Here is a 17,246-nt window from a genome sequence, read left to right on the forward strand (position 1 = left end):
ATTTTCATTCCCATGAATTTTTGAATGTATGTTTTGTCGTTGTATATTATAAGTGAAGAGTGCAATGTATGTATGAATATAATACTGCTTTATTTGTGCGTATGTTGAATGTATGAGCGATACCTATTAATATACGCGTTTAGATGCAATCCCGAAAAACCCTATGTAAATAGAATTCAACCCCCCATCTCGCATACAAGTAGATTATAAGTAACATTCGAGAAATGACTCTTGCTAAATTTTCAATGGGATGTAGGGATAAACAAATAAGCATTTGAAAAATTGCAAAAATATATTGGTATTATAAATGAATTTGTAAAATTTATTTAAAATACCCATAATTAATGTTATTTTTTTATTTTAGGTTTTTGTGAAATTTTATAAAAATTCAATTGTACATTTTTATTTATATATTTAAATTAATGTATGTTTGTACAAAAAATTATATTTTTTAAATGTTAAATGTTATAATATCAAATTACATTGCGTCACAATTCGTTATTTCATAACAAATTATATTAAAAAAAATTATTTAAGTATTTCTAACGAAAATATATAATAATATAAAAAATAAAAATATTAGCAAAAAATCGGGAATTATTGCGGTATGAAATATTAATATTATTTGTTCAAAGATTATACTATTTTTGACAAAATATATCGATTTTAGTCGAAATATATCGAATCAGAATATCTGATTATCACTATTAATTTTAAAGATTTTCTCAATTAACTAATCATCTTGTAATGTCGAAATTATAAAATTTGTTTAAGTCTTTTACACATTATAAAATATTGTCATAATATATATAAGTGCTTCATTCTACACCTGATTTGATTTTATATACTAGTGATTTTTCCTGAGATTTTGTTGAAGACAATGCTGGTGAATTAGCTGAAGAATTTTTTTTTGAACTTTGAGTAATATTTGTGCTTCGTTTATCCTGTTTAGCTTTTTTCATCATATCTTTTAATCTTCTATCTGCACTTATAATATGAATATTTGGTGTTATTTTGTTTCCACCACCTATTTAAAAAAAATAATAATAGCTGTTTTTTTTCTTTTTTTTTAATATACAATAAATTTTTAAAAATTTTTATAAAAAAGAAAATTTTTAAAATATATTTTTTAATATTAAAAACTTACTTAAATTGGATTTTTTTTGTTCTTTAGATTTACTTTCTATCACTGTTTTTGGTGAACTCCTTTCTTTTGAAACCTATAAATTAAAAGAAAAATTTATTTTCATTTCATATTTATTTTTTTTCTACAATATAAATCAAAAATATATTTTTAAATATAAAAATATAATAAATTATAATGTGAGTGAATACACACACCTGAGATTTGGAACAGTTTGAACAATACCACACCAATCCTGGTACATCTATTTGAGAATCTAAAATATGTGGAACATGACATTCTTGGTGATATAATGAATGACATTCTAAACATTCAACAAGTCTGTTTCTTGCACCAACATCCATTCCTTTACAAATTACACATGTCAGATCATCTTCTAATATTTCTAATGCTAAAGTATTATCAGTCTGAATAATATCAGGTGGTGTGTCACGCGTTGGTAAATTTACAGGAGAGTTGTTTTTGCTTGATTTACTTGAATGTTTGGAAGAAGAAGAAGAGGAGCTTTTGCTCTTTTTACTACTGCTGCTATGGTCACTTAGTACTGGTTCCTCCATCATATACTAAAAACAGAAAATCCAAAAGATAGAAATTCAAAAAATGAATATAATGATGATGGTGCATACAGAGGGATCAAATACTGGATATCTTTTTACGTGAATGAAATCTCCTATGCTTCATGAGTGCCCTGATATCAGAACTAATTCTGTAAGTATAATAACTTAATTAATATAAACTTTGATTTACTCTTTTTTTCTTGATAACCCTCAAAATAATATGTTTAAATTAATTATTATCTAATTACCTTTTTGTGTAATACATTCGATAACATTTTTGATGGTCCATATTTTTGTTTGATTGCTTCATCTAGAAGAGCTCGTAATTGTTCTGCAGAATCTTTATTAGTGGAATGTAAAAGATGTAAACCCTGTGTAAATTGAGGATCTAACTCCAATTGTGACATTTTTATATGACTTACTTTAATCTGTAAAATATAAGATAATTATATGAAAAATTTTTAGCAATAAAAAAATAAAAAATACATAAATAATAAATTTGTTATATTTGAATAAATATTTTTTTATATCATATAATATTTAAATTACAATTATTCAAAATATAAAAGAATTAAAAAAAAAATCCTAGGTTATATTTACTTTATTAATTATCTATTTAATTATATTAAATTGTTTCATTTTTTTAATATATTATAGTTAAAATTAAATTTATTACTATTATAAAAAAATATATATGAAATATAATTAATTATAATCATATATCTAATTTTTAAGTAATATGAAATCTTATACATTTAAATGTATACATAAAACATCTATGTTAATTTGCGTTAAATAAGTCATGCAATTAAAAAATAACAAAAATTTAAATTTTTCATTTCATATTTTTTCTTAAATAACATCTATGAAATATCGATAATTTATATATATTTAAATTAAACATTTATATAAACACGAATACATTAATATTTAGTTAAATTTTTAATTTTTTTCAATATCATTTTACATTTTAAAAATACCGCTTGGAAAATATTTTTATACATGGGAACTGTATGTTGTACATAAAGTAAAAAATAATGAAAGTTAAAGAACATAGGCACTGCTATTAGTTGATTCGTCCCTGGTCTCGCGTATTCCAAATTTAATTTTACAGAGTTTTGATTCTGCGTTAAATAAATGCAGCCTCTGTCTAGGGAGATATTATCGTGAATAAAAGTTTACTTTACTAAAAGAATAAAAAAAGGTATGCATTTAGATATGAATACTTACGTTAAAGCTTCGAAAAAATGGTGAAAATACAAGCAAAGAAAGACCAAAATAGTAACCCTGCAGGCGATCAAGTGTAAGGAACAAGTCAAGTACGCCTGGTGTGCTCTTTCCATCTTTTTCTATTTATCGGAAAAGGTATGAACGCTTCCTTCTCGAGGCGCGTTAAAACGATGTCTAACTTTCGACGGGCAGTTGGCAGCCGTGCGTAAAAGAAATAAATAATCAAAGCGACCATGAAGTGACAAATAAAGTTGGAGAACAATGCTCACGAATGGCAAAGAAATTTGAGTGCAGCGTGCATTGGCCCCTGTTCCATGTTTTGGATACATCCTTTGTGGTTATAACGTGGTGTTCTTTACAACATTAAAGTCGAAGGTACGCTATGTACTCGCCGCAGAGACGGGGCTGACATTTAGATATTTTCTTCATCCCGATATCTTCGTGGTACTGGTCTTACTTTCATATTCTTATATCAGTCGCCCGCTGACAACCGTGATTCCTCCATGCGTAGGAATCCGATTCTGCGGTTAGCTAGACTAAATGACTGAAAACGCGCTGAATCGGCGATCACCAGAACTTTTATCATCAGAAAAATAATACAGATTCACAAAAACATGCCTTCCTCGAGAGTGCTGTTATACATGGTTTTTTAAGGACATGCTTGCACGGTACCGGTCAATGATATTTCGTTGTTAACCTCTACTATTGTTTCGAATGCATTGTTACACCGCATGTTGCGGATGGTAGTGGCCATGTGTTTAATCTTTATTCACCTGAATAAGGTCTGACAGGATAATTTATCCAATAAGCTTCAAACATGAAAACAGAAAAAAAACCCAACGAACCAAGTTGTGTACCAACCACTGTTGTTAAAGAGGAGCCTGATACGGATCCAGTTAAAATTAAAGAAGAGGGTTCCGGAGGTAATAATGATGATACAACTGGAGAGGACACAACAGAGTGTTCTAGGGATCCTTGTTTGGATCCTTCTAATGGAGAAAGTACATTATCAGGGGAGAATCAAAATAATAGTGCAAATCAACCAATTCTAAATTCAGTGAAGCAAGAAGGTGATCATAATAATCCCACGGATGATATACCTGGTAAGTATAAATTTAATTTCTACATTCTATTAATTATCTATATTCTTAATATAATTTAACATTTTTTTTTAATTTTATTTCATTTATGGTGTAGATTGTAGTGGTAATGTGATTACTGCAGATGGTATTCAGCCATTAGTTAGTAATGTTCTTGGAAAACAGATGGGAACTAGTACAGGAAGTGGTGAAGCTCAATATATGCAACAACAAAGTCAAATTTTTGTATTTTCTACAACATTAGCAAATAAAGGTGCAGATGCAGTGTTACAAGGGCAATATCCATCAATTATTGCTTATCATTGTGCACAACCAGGCACTAAAAAGTATTTAGAAGTATGTAATTAAATTTCATAAAAAATTTTACATTATTTTTATGTTTATTAATAGAATACAATATTATTATTTTAGAAACATCCAAATAAAGTAAATCAATTCCGTCAAAACCCTGCACAATGGTTAAATAATCTTGCAATGATGAAACAAAAAACTCACCAAGGAGGTACAAATAATTTTCAAAATGAACAACCTCCTGATCTACCGGCTCTTGATCCTAATGCTCCTCCATTCTGGAATGAACAACCTAATCTAAGAAATTTAAATGGTGGTAATACTCTTGGCAATTCTGAACCATCATTAGATGATGCAAATATAGATGTGCCTTGCCTTGTACCAAATTCACCTGGTAATTCAGGTAATATGTAGTTTTGCATTTTGTATTATAATTAAAAATATTTTAATTTTTTTATGGTATTTTTTTGTGTATATTTCATATTAGAACTATGTCTTTTATTACAGCAAATCCTCAACCTCCAAATAATACTACAATGGGTCATAGTCCTAATTTATTAGGAGGTACTACTAGTCCAGGTCCAGGCAGTTTACAGCCATCTTTACAAGGTGTCAAAGTTCCAGACGAAAATTTAACTCCTCAACAAAGGCAACATCGAGAGGTTCAATTAGCAACCATTAGAAAAATGCAAATGATGTTATTTCCTGAACATAAAGAAGAAACTACTAATACACTAGATGCAACACAAGGAACAGCGGTATCAACATGTCCTCCAACAAATGTTCCTTCAGTTGTACCAACTCAATGTCCTCCAACTATGGATTGGCATAAATTACAACATCAATTTCTTGATGGAAAAAATAAGGTAAAATGATTAAAAGAAACAATTAAAAGTATTTTTAAAATATTAATATATCAATTTAATATAATTTTATATAATATATTTATTTATATTGCAGACCAGTGTTGGAAGTCCTGGAACGGGAGTTCCATTACGAGGTGCTAATATGGTAGGAGTTCCACGTAGTCAAGGACCACCACCACCATATCATCAAACGACTCGATCTGCGAGTGTGCCAATTGCGATACAAAGTCCAAATCCTTCTTCACCTAATAATCCAACTAGTAATTTGTCTCTACCATCACCTCGCGCAAGTTCAGCTCTAAATTCACCTGCAGATTGCAACAGACAATTTCAACTCAGTAATCAGAGAACTAGCCATTTACAAGGACAAAGTCCGACAAGTCAAGACTCTCCAAATCCAACAGTTGGGAATGCAACAACTGTATCAACAACGAGACTTAATCATAGTAATCCAGGAACGCCTGTTTCTCATTCACATATCTCAACACTTAGTCCTAGTGGAACGACTGCTCAAAAAGATTCTTCTTTAGACTTTCCCACCAGTCAACCTCCAAATGGTAAGATCAAGCAATAAAATAATTATTTTATTATTATAGGCATTTTATTGTAGATTGTATGTTTCAAAATATGTTTAATATATTAAATAATATTTGACATTAAATTGCATTCAAAGGATTTTAATACAACAACTAAGTAACGATGATTATTTTAATTATTACATAAAATATTTTAAAAGTTCACTGCTTAAAAATATTATGCGGTGAATTGATCATGTTATATGTTACAACATAGTGGATGGTATGTTTTGCCGCACGCTGCAATCCTTAGCCCAGCAAAAGCAGCAACATACTGGAGCAGTAAATGCAACAGGTGTGAAGGAAGCAAATCTGATGCCGGTTCCGAGTCCTCAGCAGATTCAATATCTTAATACTTTCGAAGGACAAGAATTAACAATACAAAAACAACCAAATACAAGTTTAAAAGATGGCAATTTATCTACGTAAGTATATTTAATGATTATTTACTTCTTAATATAAATATATGATTTCATATCATTCTGTACTTTTTTTTTAGAAACACAGCCAGCAATACAGAGATACCGAACAGAATTTTGCCAGGAGCTTTGGACAATAGTAATCAATTTCCTACTAGATCCGAAGGTGCGAGTCCAGTTCAAATGGATATGAATCGCGGCTTTACAGGTTCTTTACACAGTCCACATACTCCTCATACTCCGCATACACCAGGCAATGGTGCTCCACATACTCCAGCTGATCCTGGAAAACCTGGAAATAAGTCTAGTGCAAGTGCACAAAGTAGTCCAGCACCGCACAACGCAAATATACCGGATAGTATGGGTCCTCCAAGAACAGTACCAGCATCACCTACTACAAAACCTGACACATCACCGCCATCGACAAAAGATACTCAACAACAACAAACTCAACCTCAACAACAACAATCACAACAGCAAACGCAACAACAACCGCAACAGCCCTCTCAACAACAACAATCTACAGTTGCAAATCCAAATAACTCTGGAAATACAACAGTAGTGCCTCCTCTGGGAGGTCCAAATGCTCCCTTTCCTTGCGGAAGACCATCTATTAATGTGAGTCAACCTTCAGACAATGTGCCTCTTAATCCCAACAATATCGGAGGGCGACTCGGCAGTTTAACCGCAATGAGTACAAATCATTTTGATCCTATAACTTCCTTAGCCCAGATGAGTCAGCAACTTACTAACACGGCAGCTAGCAATTCATTAGGTAATGAAGGACCTATTCATTCTGGAAATACTGGAATGATGCAATTCGGCAATCCGCATAGTATGCATATGATGCAAATAGGCGGTGAAATGAATGGAAGTTGTCATATGGGTGGTCCAACCAATGAACCAAACGAAGTAGGAGGAATGTGCATGGGTCTCGCGGGACCACCAACGAGTTATAGTCCGACAACTTCGCATACGGGAAGTCCTGGTGTACCTAGCAAAATAGGTCATCCTATAATGGGACACGGTATGATGAGTAGTCATTCAGGTAATGCAGCAAGTGCGTATCCTGGTGGCGATCCTCATGCACCACCGCCAAGATTAATGACAGGTCACGTAACAGGTCCTAGTCCTTACAATGGAGCGAACGTTCAAGTAAAACCTAGTGCTCCGAACACGATACAATATTTACCGGCTAGGCCTAACGTTGGTCATACTCCTAGAGGACCACCAAGCTTGGACTTCCTTCAACGATTTACAAATCCCTTATCTAATTTAGAATCAAAGATGGGCACCCCATCTGTAAATCTTCAATACTTCCCAAACGGTTGTGTACCAAATAGCATGGGCCCACATAGTGGTATGCCATCAACCATGAGCGGTGGACTTCCTGGCATGGGAGGTTCTCCGAGGATGGACGGACAATCGATGAATACATCTGTTGGTGTACATCCTTCGATGAGACCTGTTGGCAATATGAGACCTCAGCCTAATTTAATGCGAATGCAACACATGGTTGGTGGTGGCGTCTTTCCAGGAGGTTCAATGGATCCAGATAAAGTCTTCCCACCTGACATGGTATCACAAGTTCCCAGTCAACCAAATCCTGGTATGTACGTATCTGGCAGTAAAGGTAGTCCCATGGGATTAGGACCTCCCCCGGATGCAACTCAGCCATTACCTCCGAGCATGGGTGGTGCTACTAGTAACTTCAAGAATAGTCCTTTCGTCGGTACTGGACCAAGCATGTCGGATCCAAATTATGCTCAACAATTCCACAACTTCCAGCAACAACTTTATGCTACCGGGACAAGAGGTAGTGGTCCGCCACATCCTAATTTACATCCGCCGCCAAACTCGCATTCGCATCAGCAGTTCTTTATGCCGAAATAAAATGTGTTATCTGCTTGATCGAAGATAAATGTCGCGACGGCGATAATTTATGATTGTGGTGGCCTTTTTGTGTCCTTTTTGACAATTACGTTTATTAATCTTGAGAACAATTTCATAAAATGAAATATAAAAATGATCATAAAAATGAACACGCATTTTCGGAAAATGTAAAACTTTATATAAAAAATTATTGCGTGCAAACTTGTAAAGGATAAAGAAGTCAAATTTGTTAAAATTCTATGTTGATGTGATGAATAATTATGAAAAATAATTAATGACGTACCATTTTCTGTGAAATGGTTTATCATGACTGGCGGTGGTAACGAGATTCTCGTTCAATTCTTTATTTACGAAATTGTTTATGTATGTGTTATTATATCGATAAGCGTTTTATTCATAAATCATGACATTAAATTCTTTAATGTCTCTCGCGTCTCTAAAATCTGTTCCATCGTCTTAGAAAATATCGTTTTCGTCAGAATTTTCTGTAAATTGGAAACATTACAAATATCGCGTAGCGTTACGCGAATCATGTAAATACTAATGTAAAATCTGATTTCTTCGTAGTAATCGTTATTTCGTCGATCGGAATATACGGTGATCGTTGCTAGAGATTTTCGTGGATCAGAAAATAAGAAAGAAAGAACGTAAACAAAAAAAGGCAAAGATTCTTCTCTTCCTTTTTATTCGAATAATTGCTCGTGATAAAATACTGTGCGAAAATTAATGAAGTATTTGAAGAAACGACATAAAAATATGCCGGTGAAAAATTTATCCTTCCTTTATCACTAAATAATTGAAAAAAAAAAAACGCAGTCAAACAAGCTCAAATTCATAATTGTACATATATACGATATATATTCCTGTTGCAACATACTCCTTAAAATAATATTGCCCGTCCCTTATATTCCCTTCACCAATTCCCTCGTGACCAACACTGTGCATAATCATGACCCCACGTAGCGTAATGATTATAAGAGAAAAAGAATAATTGACTAAGAACAATTATGTTGTTGATGAATGATTTTTATTATAAATGAAAAATAAAGATATTTACAAGAAGTCAGTATCAGAATTGATCGATAATTAGTTTCGTGATTATTTGAAAACGGATTAAATTTTTTTTTAATCGTTCTATTTTTTCTGTCCATTGAAAACTGAATGAAAGTTTTTAAATATGATGAGCTCATAATTTTTTTTTTTTTATTTAAAAACAGGCTGCTTCCAACTTACTCGGATCTGTGATAGTCAAACAAGAAAATGTATCCTTTTTTCTTCTTTCTGAAGACATCAATACATATCTATATTCATTAAGGAATGATTTTTTAATACTATAATATGTTTATTTAATCGTTAGATGTTATGCATGAAGAAAGAGAAAAAAAAGAATGAATGAGAAAATTAGAGAAAGACGAAGCGAGAAAATAAACTAAAAAAAAAAATTTTTTCGAAGCAGCTTGAGCAATATTTTAAGCGATTTAGTGCAAAATGAATTTTGTGATAACATAAAGAACATTTCTAAATATGTGACATGATGATAGAGAGCTTTCTCGAAGACTTTATATTTTCAGTTAGAAATAAGATTTCATCTATGTTCATAATTCAAAGTTTTTACAACGAGTCGTGTAACATATCATCCATAAAATTATGTCAATATTACAGATTTCATTCTGTTTTTCTGTTTTTTGTTTTAATTTCATTTACTAGAGAAATATTCTACCTGCGCCAAGTATTTTACGAATTTCCACATTATTATGCAATATTTAGGACAATATTGCGCAAATAAGTAACCTACATTTCACTCTCCATCCATTGAGTCAAATGAAGCTATGAGCTCAGTCACGAAATGTAAAGCTTATTTATAATCGATTCCCCTTGCAATAAGTTGTATATATTGTTCATCACTTTATCCAAAGGTGCTCACTAAATCACTAAATTTGTTGCGTTGTGTTATATCTCTTGTTGTCGAGAATTTGTCATTCTTGAAATTTCCTTTCACCTGTAAAAAAATCATTTATTTAACAAGTATTGTATTATGAATTTCTTCAAATTTGTTGAATCTATTTCTTCATTCATCTATGCCATTATTCAATTCAACATTTATTGATTTACAATAAGGGATACGATAATACTGTATCTAAGAAATTTTAAGAGAAAAGTGTTCAACAATTTCATTGATTAATATTACGATTCATTGTTGCAACCAATTTTATACCCGAAACCTAAGTCAAACCTTTCCTTCTGCACATATTCTCATTGACTAGATGTTCCCGAATCGCGCCAGTCATCTTTGTCTCTACGAAAAAAATATGCTTATATAAAAATAATGTTTTTACAATAATTATATGATAATATTCTTATCCATAATTATTTTTATTATTGATTTAATAGAAAAAATTTACTGAATGATTTAAGTTTTTTTGTTGTATCATTATTTGTTATTGTTACCTTGATTGTTGTTCTTCTGAAGATACAGTGCTCCCATTTGTACTGAAAATTAACAGTATGTATTGTATTCACTACAGAAGTATTAATCATGTGAAAATTTACTTTTTCTTAACTGCAAAGTCATCCCATTCACTAAGATCATATTTAGATAAATCACCATCTTCTTCATCATCTTCTTCTTCTTCATCTTCATCCTAAAATTTAAATATATATATATATATATATATATATATATATATATATATACATATACTATACGTATATAATATTTTCAATTTTCGCTAAAAGAATATTCAATTACATTTTGATCTTCTTCTACTTCGTTTCTATCATCTTCATCTTTAGACTTATTACGTGGTGGACTGTTATACCTAGAATCTTTGGAATCGTCATCTGAACGGTTTTCAATTTTTCGTTTCTTTCTACGACGTCCAAATTCATCGTATTCGTCATCATCGTCTCTCCTTTCTTTATATTCAACAACTCCTCGATCATTGTATCCTCCTCCGTATCCCGTACGTTCTTCAATTTCTCCAAATTTTGGTGCATTACACATGTTACATTGTTGTCGTCGAGCCCAATTTACGTTTCCACACTTACTGCACTGCCAATCATCAGCACTAAAAAATTGTTTATTTGCTCTGTATCTAGTATTTACTTATTGTACATATTTTATAAGAATACTAGATATATTGAAGTTAAAGAAAGATATACAATATATTGTATAACTCTGTATATTATTAAAATCAAAATATCAATTTAAATAAAACTGATTAAATTAAAATTTTTACTATATTATTTCTGAATATTATTTTTAAAATATTTATTTCATGTATAAAATAATTTATGGATAATGTCTTTTTGTATTATATTTTTATTATTTTTATTATTTACCTAAACAAACCTCTACTTTTTTCTGCAGCTGCTTTGCCAATTTCTTGTCCTAATTTTTTTTTCTTAGGACATTCTCCCCTGTCTGAATAAAAATATCTTGTTAATTATTATATGAAATATTTTATGTATTCTATAATATTGATAAAGCAATACTAAAATTACAGAGATATATAATTCATGAAACATCATTTTAAAGAAAATTATATACAAATTATATATTACCATATCAATTTTTATATACCTTTTCCACATCGATTACAAGAATTTCTCCTTGCAAAATTTACATTGGCACATCTGAAATGTTAAACACTATCAAACATCTCATATATCATTAAATTTATATAACTTTATCTATTTTCACATTAACATTTAATAGATTTACACTAATATCTTAAAATCTAAAAATTATATGAATAATCTTTTTAAATTAAACATTTTGTTTTATTTTCTTTATCAAATATTATAAAGTATAAATATAATATAAATAATAAAAATAAACTATTAGTATAATTGATATATTAATTATATATTCATTAAATTTAATTAAATAAATAATACATTTATTCATATTATTCATTTATTCTTTTTTTAATTAATATTTTTACTAAAATTTTTAAAAAATAACATTATATACCAAATGCATGATTTATAATAAAATTTATGCTTATATAGTTAATTGTGTTACTAATTAAAATAAATATTATGATTGAATATAAAATTCAAATATAAAACGAAAGGCTGATTTTATATAAGATAATGTTGTCTTTAAAAAAAATCTACGTACTGAGAATCGGGACAAATCCAATCCCCATCATTAATATTACGTTGATTTTCATCCTCCACTTTATTATTATCCATTTTGCACTTGGCTATATTCTCTGTATGTAAGCCTGAGAGCTAATTTATCAAAGTTGCATGAAACTTTGCGGTTGGTTGTTCTTTAATAATTGTACCTAACCTTTATAATTCGTTTTTTACTCTTATATTGTTTAAATTATATGAAAAGAATCAACTTTTCTCAGATTTTATGAATGTATAACTTATTAAAACACGTTCTACGCGCTACTATCTATTGCATTGTATCGTAGATATAAATTAATGCACCGAAACTATGGAGTGCAACACACTAATGCAACATTAACGGCACAATCATACTACTTACGAAGCGATAAGCCGTAACGTGGCGATCTCAAAAATTTGATCATGGAGTACTTTTTATTTGGTTGATAAAAAACACAACAATAAAGATAACCATTAATTGACATTGATTAATTCTATTTTTTCATATAATTATTATAATCAAATATTTAACGTATGTAAATTGTATTCATTATAGTATGTTTTTAATTGTTCACTAGTCACAATAATGTATTAATTTATTAAATAGAATAAGAGCAAAAAATATTTTAATTGAAAATATTTAAAAAGAAATTATATATATATGTATATATATAATAAAAATTGTATCTTTTATATATATATATGTATATATATGTAAAGTACGCAAATTGAATTACATGATACACATCATAAATTGCAAAAATTATATATTATCATAATGAACATAGGCACATAAGATATAACATTTTTAATCGAATATTTTTAATGCATTTAAATATTTTGATTATAAAAATTTTTATCTTTCAATTTTCATTATTTAATTATTAAATTATTATAATTAATAAGATCAAATATATTGAAAAATTGAATTGAACTCATTATATTTTTAAATTAATTCTTAATTTTGTTTCGAATACTTCGTTTCATTAAATTTATTAAAATTTGTTCAAACTCATTAAATTTATTAAAATATATGAAATATTTATTTATAAATATTATATAATATATTTTGTATTAAAATATAATATAGAAATGAGAATTTTTGACTAGAATATAATCGTTAATTTTTTTATAAATATATGTAATATAGTTTTTAAATTTTAATAAAATAAATTGTAATTATTTTAATTACTAGTTATTTATTTAAATAGTAAGATTTTTTAAATATTTTTTTTTAATAAATTTAAGAAAATTGTTAACGGTATAATATCTAATTTTTACATATGCGTATTATACACATATATGTTCTATGCCGCTTATTTTATATAAAATGTTAAATACAGATTTGCCATTATAGGCAAATCGAGACAAAATGGTCGACAATGATGTAAAAAAGGATAGTATCAGTATTACTATATTATATATATGATTAGTATATTTTTTTTTATAGAATTTGAAAGATTTAAAAGGAAAGTAGTAGGAAAAAAGAAAAACGGTTATGACTTATAACTCAGTAATGGCGTTTTTAATGAGTTAAGTACTAGAAATAATATAGATAATATAGATGAAATGCTTATAATGAAATCACGAAGATGGTAAAAAAAAGAAAAAATCGCTTGTTAAGAGATGATAAATTTTTGATAAAATTCCAAATAAAATTATGTGATTATAAGATGAGATTTATCACATATTATAATGTGACGTATTATAATAATTTCTTTATCGAAATTATAATATATATGCATTGCTTTCTTATTTTTTTATTTTACATCGTTACCAGCCATTTTGTTCCGCAACTTTGATAGAGTTGAATATCTACATTGCATAGTAGGAAATACTCAACGTCTGATTGAGGTTAATGTTTTTTTCAAAGTGAAATATATGTATGAATAATCCAGTATTTTTGACAAAATACTATTTGATAATTATTGATAAATATAATTATGGCGTACGTATTTTGATTTACAAAATCCTCAAAAAGATAACATAAAAAAAAGATCGTAGATATAAACTATTATGATTCTGAAACGTGTATACAGTTTTCTATAAACATATGTTTTTGTAAAGATTATGATTCAATTTGATAACTAATAATGAGAATTTTAATTTGTTGCAGGTCTAAAGTTACTTTTAAAATAACTCTGACATCTGATCCGAAACTTCCTTTTAAAGTGTAAGTTTATGATGTGATTTATTATTTCATTAAAATTTTAAAACATTTTATGTCTACATTAAATAATATGAACATGTCAGAGCTTGATTTTCTCGAAATATTGAAAATGTTTAATGCGTTTCTTGTATTCATAGAGAATCCAAATGTTTACGAAGAAATAAACACTGAAAATGTTATAAAAATTTTTCAATGTGCACAATTTATTGAAATTACAATTGCTAAAGCATATGAAATAGGCAAAGAAAATGTACTTGATAATAATCTTCACAGTCATTGGTTGAAAGAAGGTAGATCAAGTTTATATAAATGTTCTGAATTGAAATATGCCTGTGATAAATTATTAGAAATATATTTGAAAGATACTAATATTTCAACTGATATTATAGATGAATTTTTAAAATTGTACATTGAATATTGTGGCAGTGATAGATTCAATAATTTTCTTAAACATGTATTAATTAATGGAATATGTACAAATATAATTATAGAATCTTTTGAAAAATTGGACATTTCTGCTTCAAATATACAAGATGAAGCTTTAATTATGTCTTGGGAATTTTTAATTGGCAATAGTAATGAATATGAAGTTTTACAATGTATTCATAAAATGTTTGATGATGGTTTTTATTCAAAACTAATTCAATTTGCTGGTAACTTAGATAACAACAATAAAATTAAACAAATAATAGTTCAACTATTATCAAACAAGCTTATTCAAAATGATGCAAATCTTTGCTTAATTTTTATAAATATAAAACAAACATTACTTTGGAATTTTATGCAAAAAAATCCAGAGCTTTATACAAATTTTCTTGATAGTATATTTTATTTTGCACGTCATATGAAACAGATTGAAAATCATTGGATATCAAACTACGAATTTAAATATGAACATCTTGTCAAAATAGTAGAAATATTATTAAATGGTCCTACAGAAATTTCAGACATAATATACAACAGAATGAAATTAGTAAAAACACATCCCAATGGTATAATATGGCAAAAAATTGAAAAAGATATTGGATGGTAATAGCACAATCTTTGTATAATCATTAAAGAAAAATGAGAGTTCATATAAAATTACATTGATTATTTTTTATTTATATTATTTTATTTATTATTTATATAAACTCTCATTTTTTAAAGTCAATATTTAATTTAATTTTTAAATTAAATTAGATTTTTAAAGATTATATAAGCATTATATATTTATAATTACAGACTTAGTGTACCAGATAATACTCCGTTTACTGCTGTATTAAAATTTGCTGCAGAAGAATTCAAAGTATCTCCATCAACATCTGCAATAATCACAGATGATGGAATAGGTATCAATCCGCAACAAACAGCAGGTAAATTTTTTATATTATAGAAAAATATAGGAAATGTTTCAAATATTTATTAAAAATTAATATTAAAAATTAATTAATATAATTAATTTCAGGAAACGTTTTTCTTAAACATGGATCTGAATTAAGATTAATTCCTAGAGATCGAGTTGGATATGGTAGATAATTTGCACAAGTTTTAATAAAAATTCATTGTTTATAATATTTTTATTTATATGTGAATTATTTCTTTGTTACATTTTTCATTAACAGAAAAAACAAATTATTTTTTCATATAAAATTTAAATAAAACTTTGATTAATTCCTTAAGTTTTATAAATTGTATTGTTCAATGGAATTGTATTAATAATTTTTATAAATTATAAATATCCATAATTTTTTATTTTAAAATTAAATCACAAATAATACGAAGGTAAATTTATAAAAACACATTAGATACATATATTTGATAAAAAGATTTTATAAGTGAAATACATGTAAGAGGTATAAGGTCGATACAAAGGTATATTACTACATGATAAAATTACTTAGCGATCAGTCATAGCGCAATATTACCAAGAAACTTCCTGTTGCAATCAAAATAATTTTTCAGAATAAGAATTCGCAGTTAACAAAAATTCGTATTAATCATTGAACAATTATCAAAATTAACAATGATACGATAATTTTATCCATTTATTGTAATTTTATTATATCTATTGTTTTATTTTAAAATATTACAAAAAAAATTTAGAAATTTAAAAAATTTTAAAAAATAATTTTTCGAGACATTGTTTTTACATAATTTTTGTATATATATTCTAATTTAATCGTATACATATTCTAATTTATTTATCAAATAGAAATTTAAAAAGTATAATAGTAAAGAAAAATATGGTTAATAAAACATGCAACAATGATGTTTCTTAGTTTTAGAATATTTGATTATTTATAATTATTTAACATACAAATGTGAATTACGCGGACGATTAGCTGTTATATATTTTTTTCAGCAAAGTATTATTTTGTTTTTCTTCACTTTTTTTTCACTTCGATATTTATAAAAGTTTTATTATTACTTTTGATCTACGAAAGAAAACATTATGTTTCTAAAAATGGTATAAATATATGTAATACATATGTAAGAAATGCAGAGAAAAATATATTTTTTTTAAATGCTTAATATATTTAGTTCATTATAAAGAACTTAATTCATGTATTTTTTTCTTTCTTTTAATTCTTGTATGAAACTTTTGGCACCTATTCAATTTCTTGAGAGTGATAATTTTATTTATAATTTATTCTTATGCGATAAAATACAAAATTGGAATGTTATTTGTTTTTAAACCATTGAGCAAAATGAATAATGATCATGTTTTTTATCAATTTTATTATTGTATTTATGACAACTATAGACTAAAATTTGTCGAAATAACACAGCACCATCAGATTTATTTTTTTTTTATATACGATTATTAAATTATCGGTAATATAAAATTAATATAAAAGTATAAAATGTGCGTGATTATATATGGAAGCGTAAATTCC

General features: G+C 27.7%; 4 protein-coding genes across 11 annotated transcripts; 2 read left to right on the forward strand and 2 right to left on the reverse strand.

Annotated features, from left to right (window-relative positions):
- Positions 1-580: 580 nt before the first annotated feature.
- Positions 581-3,065, reverse strand: LOC122717529 (integrator complex subunit 12-like). Of its 5 annotated transcripts, none has more exons than XM_043941701.1 (5): positions 2,682-2,879; positions 1,950-2,129; positions 1,342-1,707; positions 1,148-1,220; positions 581-1,027 (listed from the first exon to the last, which is right to left on the reverse strand). In XM_043941701.1, the coding sequence occupies exons 1-5, from the start codon at positions 2,754-2,756 to the stop codon at positions 819-821; spliced, it is 903 nt and encodes a 300-aa protein (XP_043797636.1). In that variant the 5' UTR covers positions 2,757-2,879; the 3' UTR covers positions 581-818. The 5 variants fall into 5 exon arrangements, with proteins under 5 accessions (XP_043797636.1, XP_043797639.1, XP_043797640.1 ...); XM_043941704.1 differs by having other exon boundaries at positions 584-1,027; positions 2,669-2,702; XM_043941705.1 differs by lacking the exon at positions 2,682-2,879 and adding an exon at positions 2,378-2,407 and having other exon boundaries at positions 584-1,027.
- A 676-nt stretch (positions 3,066-3,741) lies between these two features.
- LOC122717527 (protein BCL9 homolog) lies at positions 3,742-8,873 on the forward strand. Of its 2 annotated transcripts, XM_043941696.1 has the most exons (7): positions 3,742-4,034; positions 4,129-4,367; positions 4,443-4,725; positions 4,830-5,188; positions 5,283-5,745; positions 5,981-6,188; positions 6,263-8,873. In XM_043941696.1, the coding sequence occupies exons 1-7, from the start codon at positions 3,749-3,751 to the stop codon at positions 8,073-8,075; spliced, it is 3,651 nt and encodes a 1,216-aa protein (XP_043797631.1). In that variant the 5' UTR covers positions 3,742-3,748; the 3' UTR covers positions 8,076-8,873. The 2 variants fall into 2 exon arrangements, with proteins under 2 accessions (XP_043797631.1, XP_043797632.1); XM_043941697.1 differs by lacking the exon at positions 3,742-4,034 and having other exon boundaries at positions 4,250-4,367; positions 4,422-4,725.
- A 212-nt stretch (positions 8,874-9,085) lies between these two features.
- LOC122717530 (zinc finger Ran-binding domain-containing protein 2-like) lies at positions 9,086-12,752 on the reverse strand. Of its 2 annotated transcripts, XM_043941707.1 has the most exons (8): positions 12,202-12,752; positions 11,659-11,711; positions 11,418-11,499; positions 10,825-11,143; positions 10,626-10,717; positions 10,524-10,565; positions 10,309-10,371; positions 9,614-10,074 (listed from the first exon to the last, which is right to left on the reverse strand). In XM_043941707.1, the coding sequence occupies exons 1-7, from the start codon at positions 12,273-12,275 to the stop codon at positions 10,329-10,331; spliced, it is 705 nt and encodes a 234-aa protein (XP_043797642.1). In that variant the 5' UTR covers positions 12,276-12,752; the 3' UTR covers positions 9,614-10,074; positions 10,309-10,328. The 2 variants fall into 2 exon arrangements, with proteins under 2 accessions (XP_043797641.1, XP_043797642.1); XM_043941706.1 differs by having other exon boundaries at positions 9,086-10,371; positions 12,202-12,751.
- A 1,042-nt stretch (positions 12,753-13,794) lies between these two features.
- On the forward strand, positions 13,795-16,013 carry LOC122717528 (ubiquitin-fold modifier 1). Of its 2 annotated transcripts, XM_043941700.1 has the most exons (4): positions 13,795-14,145; positions 14,314-14,370; positions 15,592-15,722; positions 15,815-16,013. In XM_043941700.1, the coding sequence occupies exons 1-4, from the start codon at positions 14,141-14,143 to the stop codon at positions 15,883-15,885; spliced, it is 264 nt and encodes an 87-aa protein (XP_043797635.1). In that variant the 5' UTR covers positions 13,795-14,140; the 3' UTR covers positions 15,886-16,013. The 2 variants fall into 2 exon arrangements, with proteins under 2 accessions (XP_043797635.1, XP_043797634.1); XM_043941699.1 differs by lacking the exons at positions 13,795-14,145; positions 14,314-14,370; positions 15,815-16,013 and adding an exon at positions 14,438-15,396 and having other exon boundaries at positions 15,592-15,726.
- The last annotated feature ends 1,233 nt before the right edge of the window (positions 16,014-17,246 follow it).

This window comes from Apis laboriosa, unplaced genomic scaffold (genome assembly GCF_014066325.1).
Source record: "Apis laboriosa isolate Shangri-la unplaced genomic scaffold, ASM1406632v1 scaffold5213_cov150, whole genome shotgun sequence".
Classification (NCBI taxonomy): Eukaryota; Metazoa; Arthropoda; class Insecta; order Hymenoptera; family Apidae; genus Apis; species Apis laboriosa.

Bases quoted from the DNA above. Each gene is read 5' to 3' on its own strand.
- LOC122717529 (XM_043941701.1), bottom strand. From the start codon at position 2,756: ATGTTCTTTAACTTTCATTATTTTTTACTTTATGTACAACATACAGTT. The intron at 2,130-2,681 runs GTATTTTTAAAA...TATATTTTACAG, and splicing joins ATAAAAATATTTTCCAAGCG to ATTAAAGTAAGTCATATAAA. The intron at 1,221-1,341 runs GTGTGTGTATTC...TTTAATTTATAG, and splicing joins CAAACTGTTCCAAATCTCAG to GTTTCAAAAGAAAGGAGTTC.
- LOC122717527 (XM_043941696.1), top strand. From the start codon at position 3,749: ATGAAAACAGAAAAAAAACCCAACGAACCAAGTTGTGTACCAACCACT. The intron at 4,368-4,442 runs GTATGTAATTAA...TTATTATTTTAG, and splicing joins GCACTAAAAAGTATTTAGAA to AAACATCCAAATAAAGTAAA. The intron at 5,189-5,282 runs GTAAAATGATTA...TTTATATTGCAG, and splicing joins TTCTTGATGGAAAAAATAAG to ACCAGTGTTGGAAGTCCTGG.
- LOC122717530 (XM_043941706.1), bottom strand. From the start codon at position 12,275: ATGGATAATAATAAAGTGGAGGATGAAAATCAACGTAATATTAATGAT. The intron at 11,144-11,417 runs GTAAATAATAAA...ACAATTTTTTAG, and splicing joins AAAAGTAGAGGTTTGTTTAG to TGCTGATGATTGGCAGTGCA. The intron at 10,372-10,523 runs GTAACAATAACA...TTTTTTTCGTAG, and splicing joins TCAGAAGAACAACAATCAAG to AGACAAAGATGACTGGCGCG.
- LOC122717528 (XM_043941699.1), top strand. From the start codon at position 14,438: ATGAACATGTCAGAGCTTGATTTTCTCGAAATATTGAAAATGTTTAAT.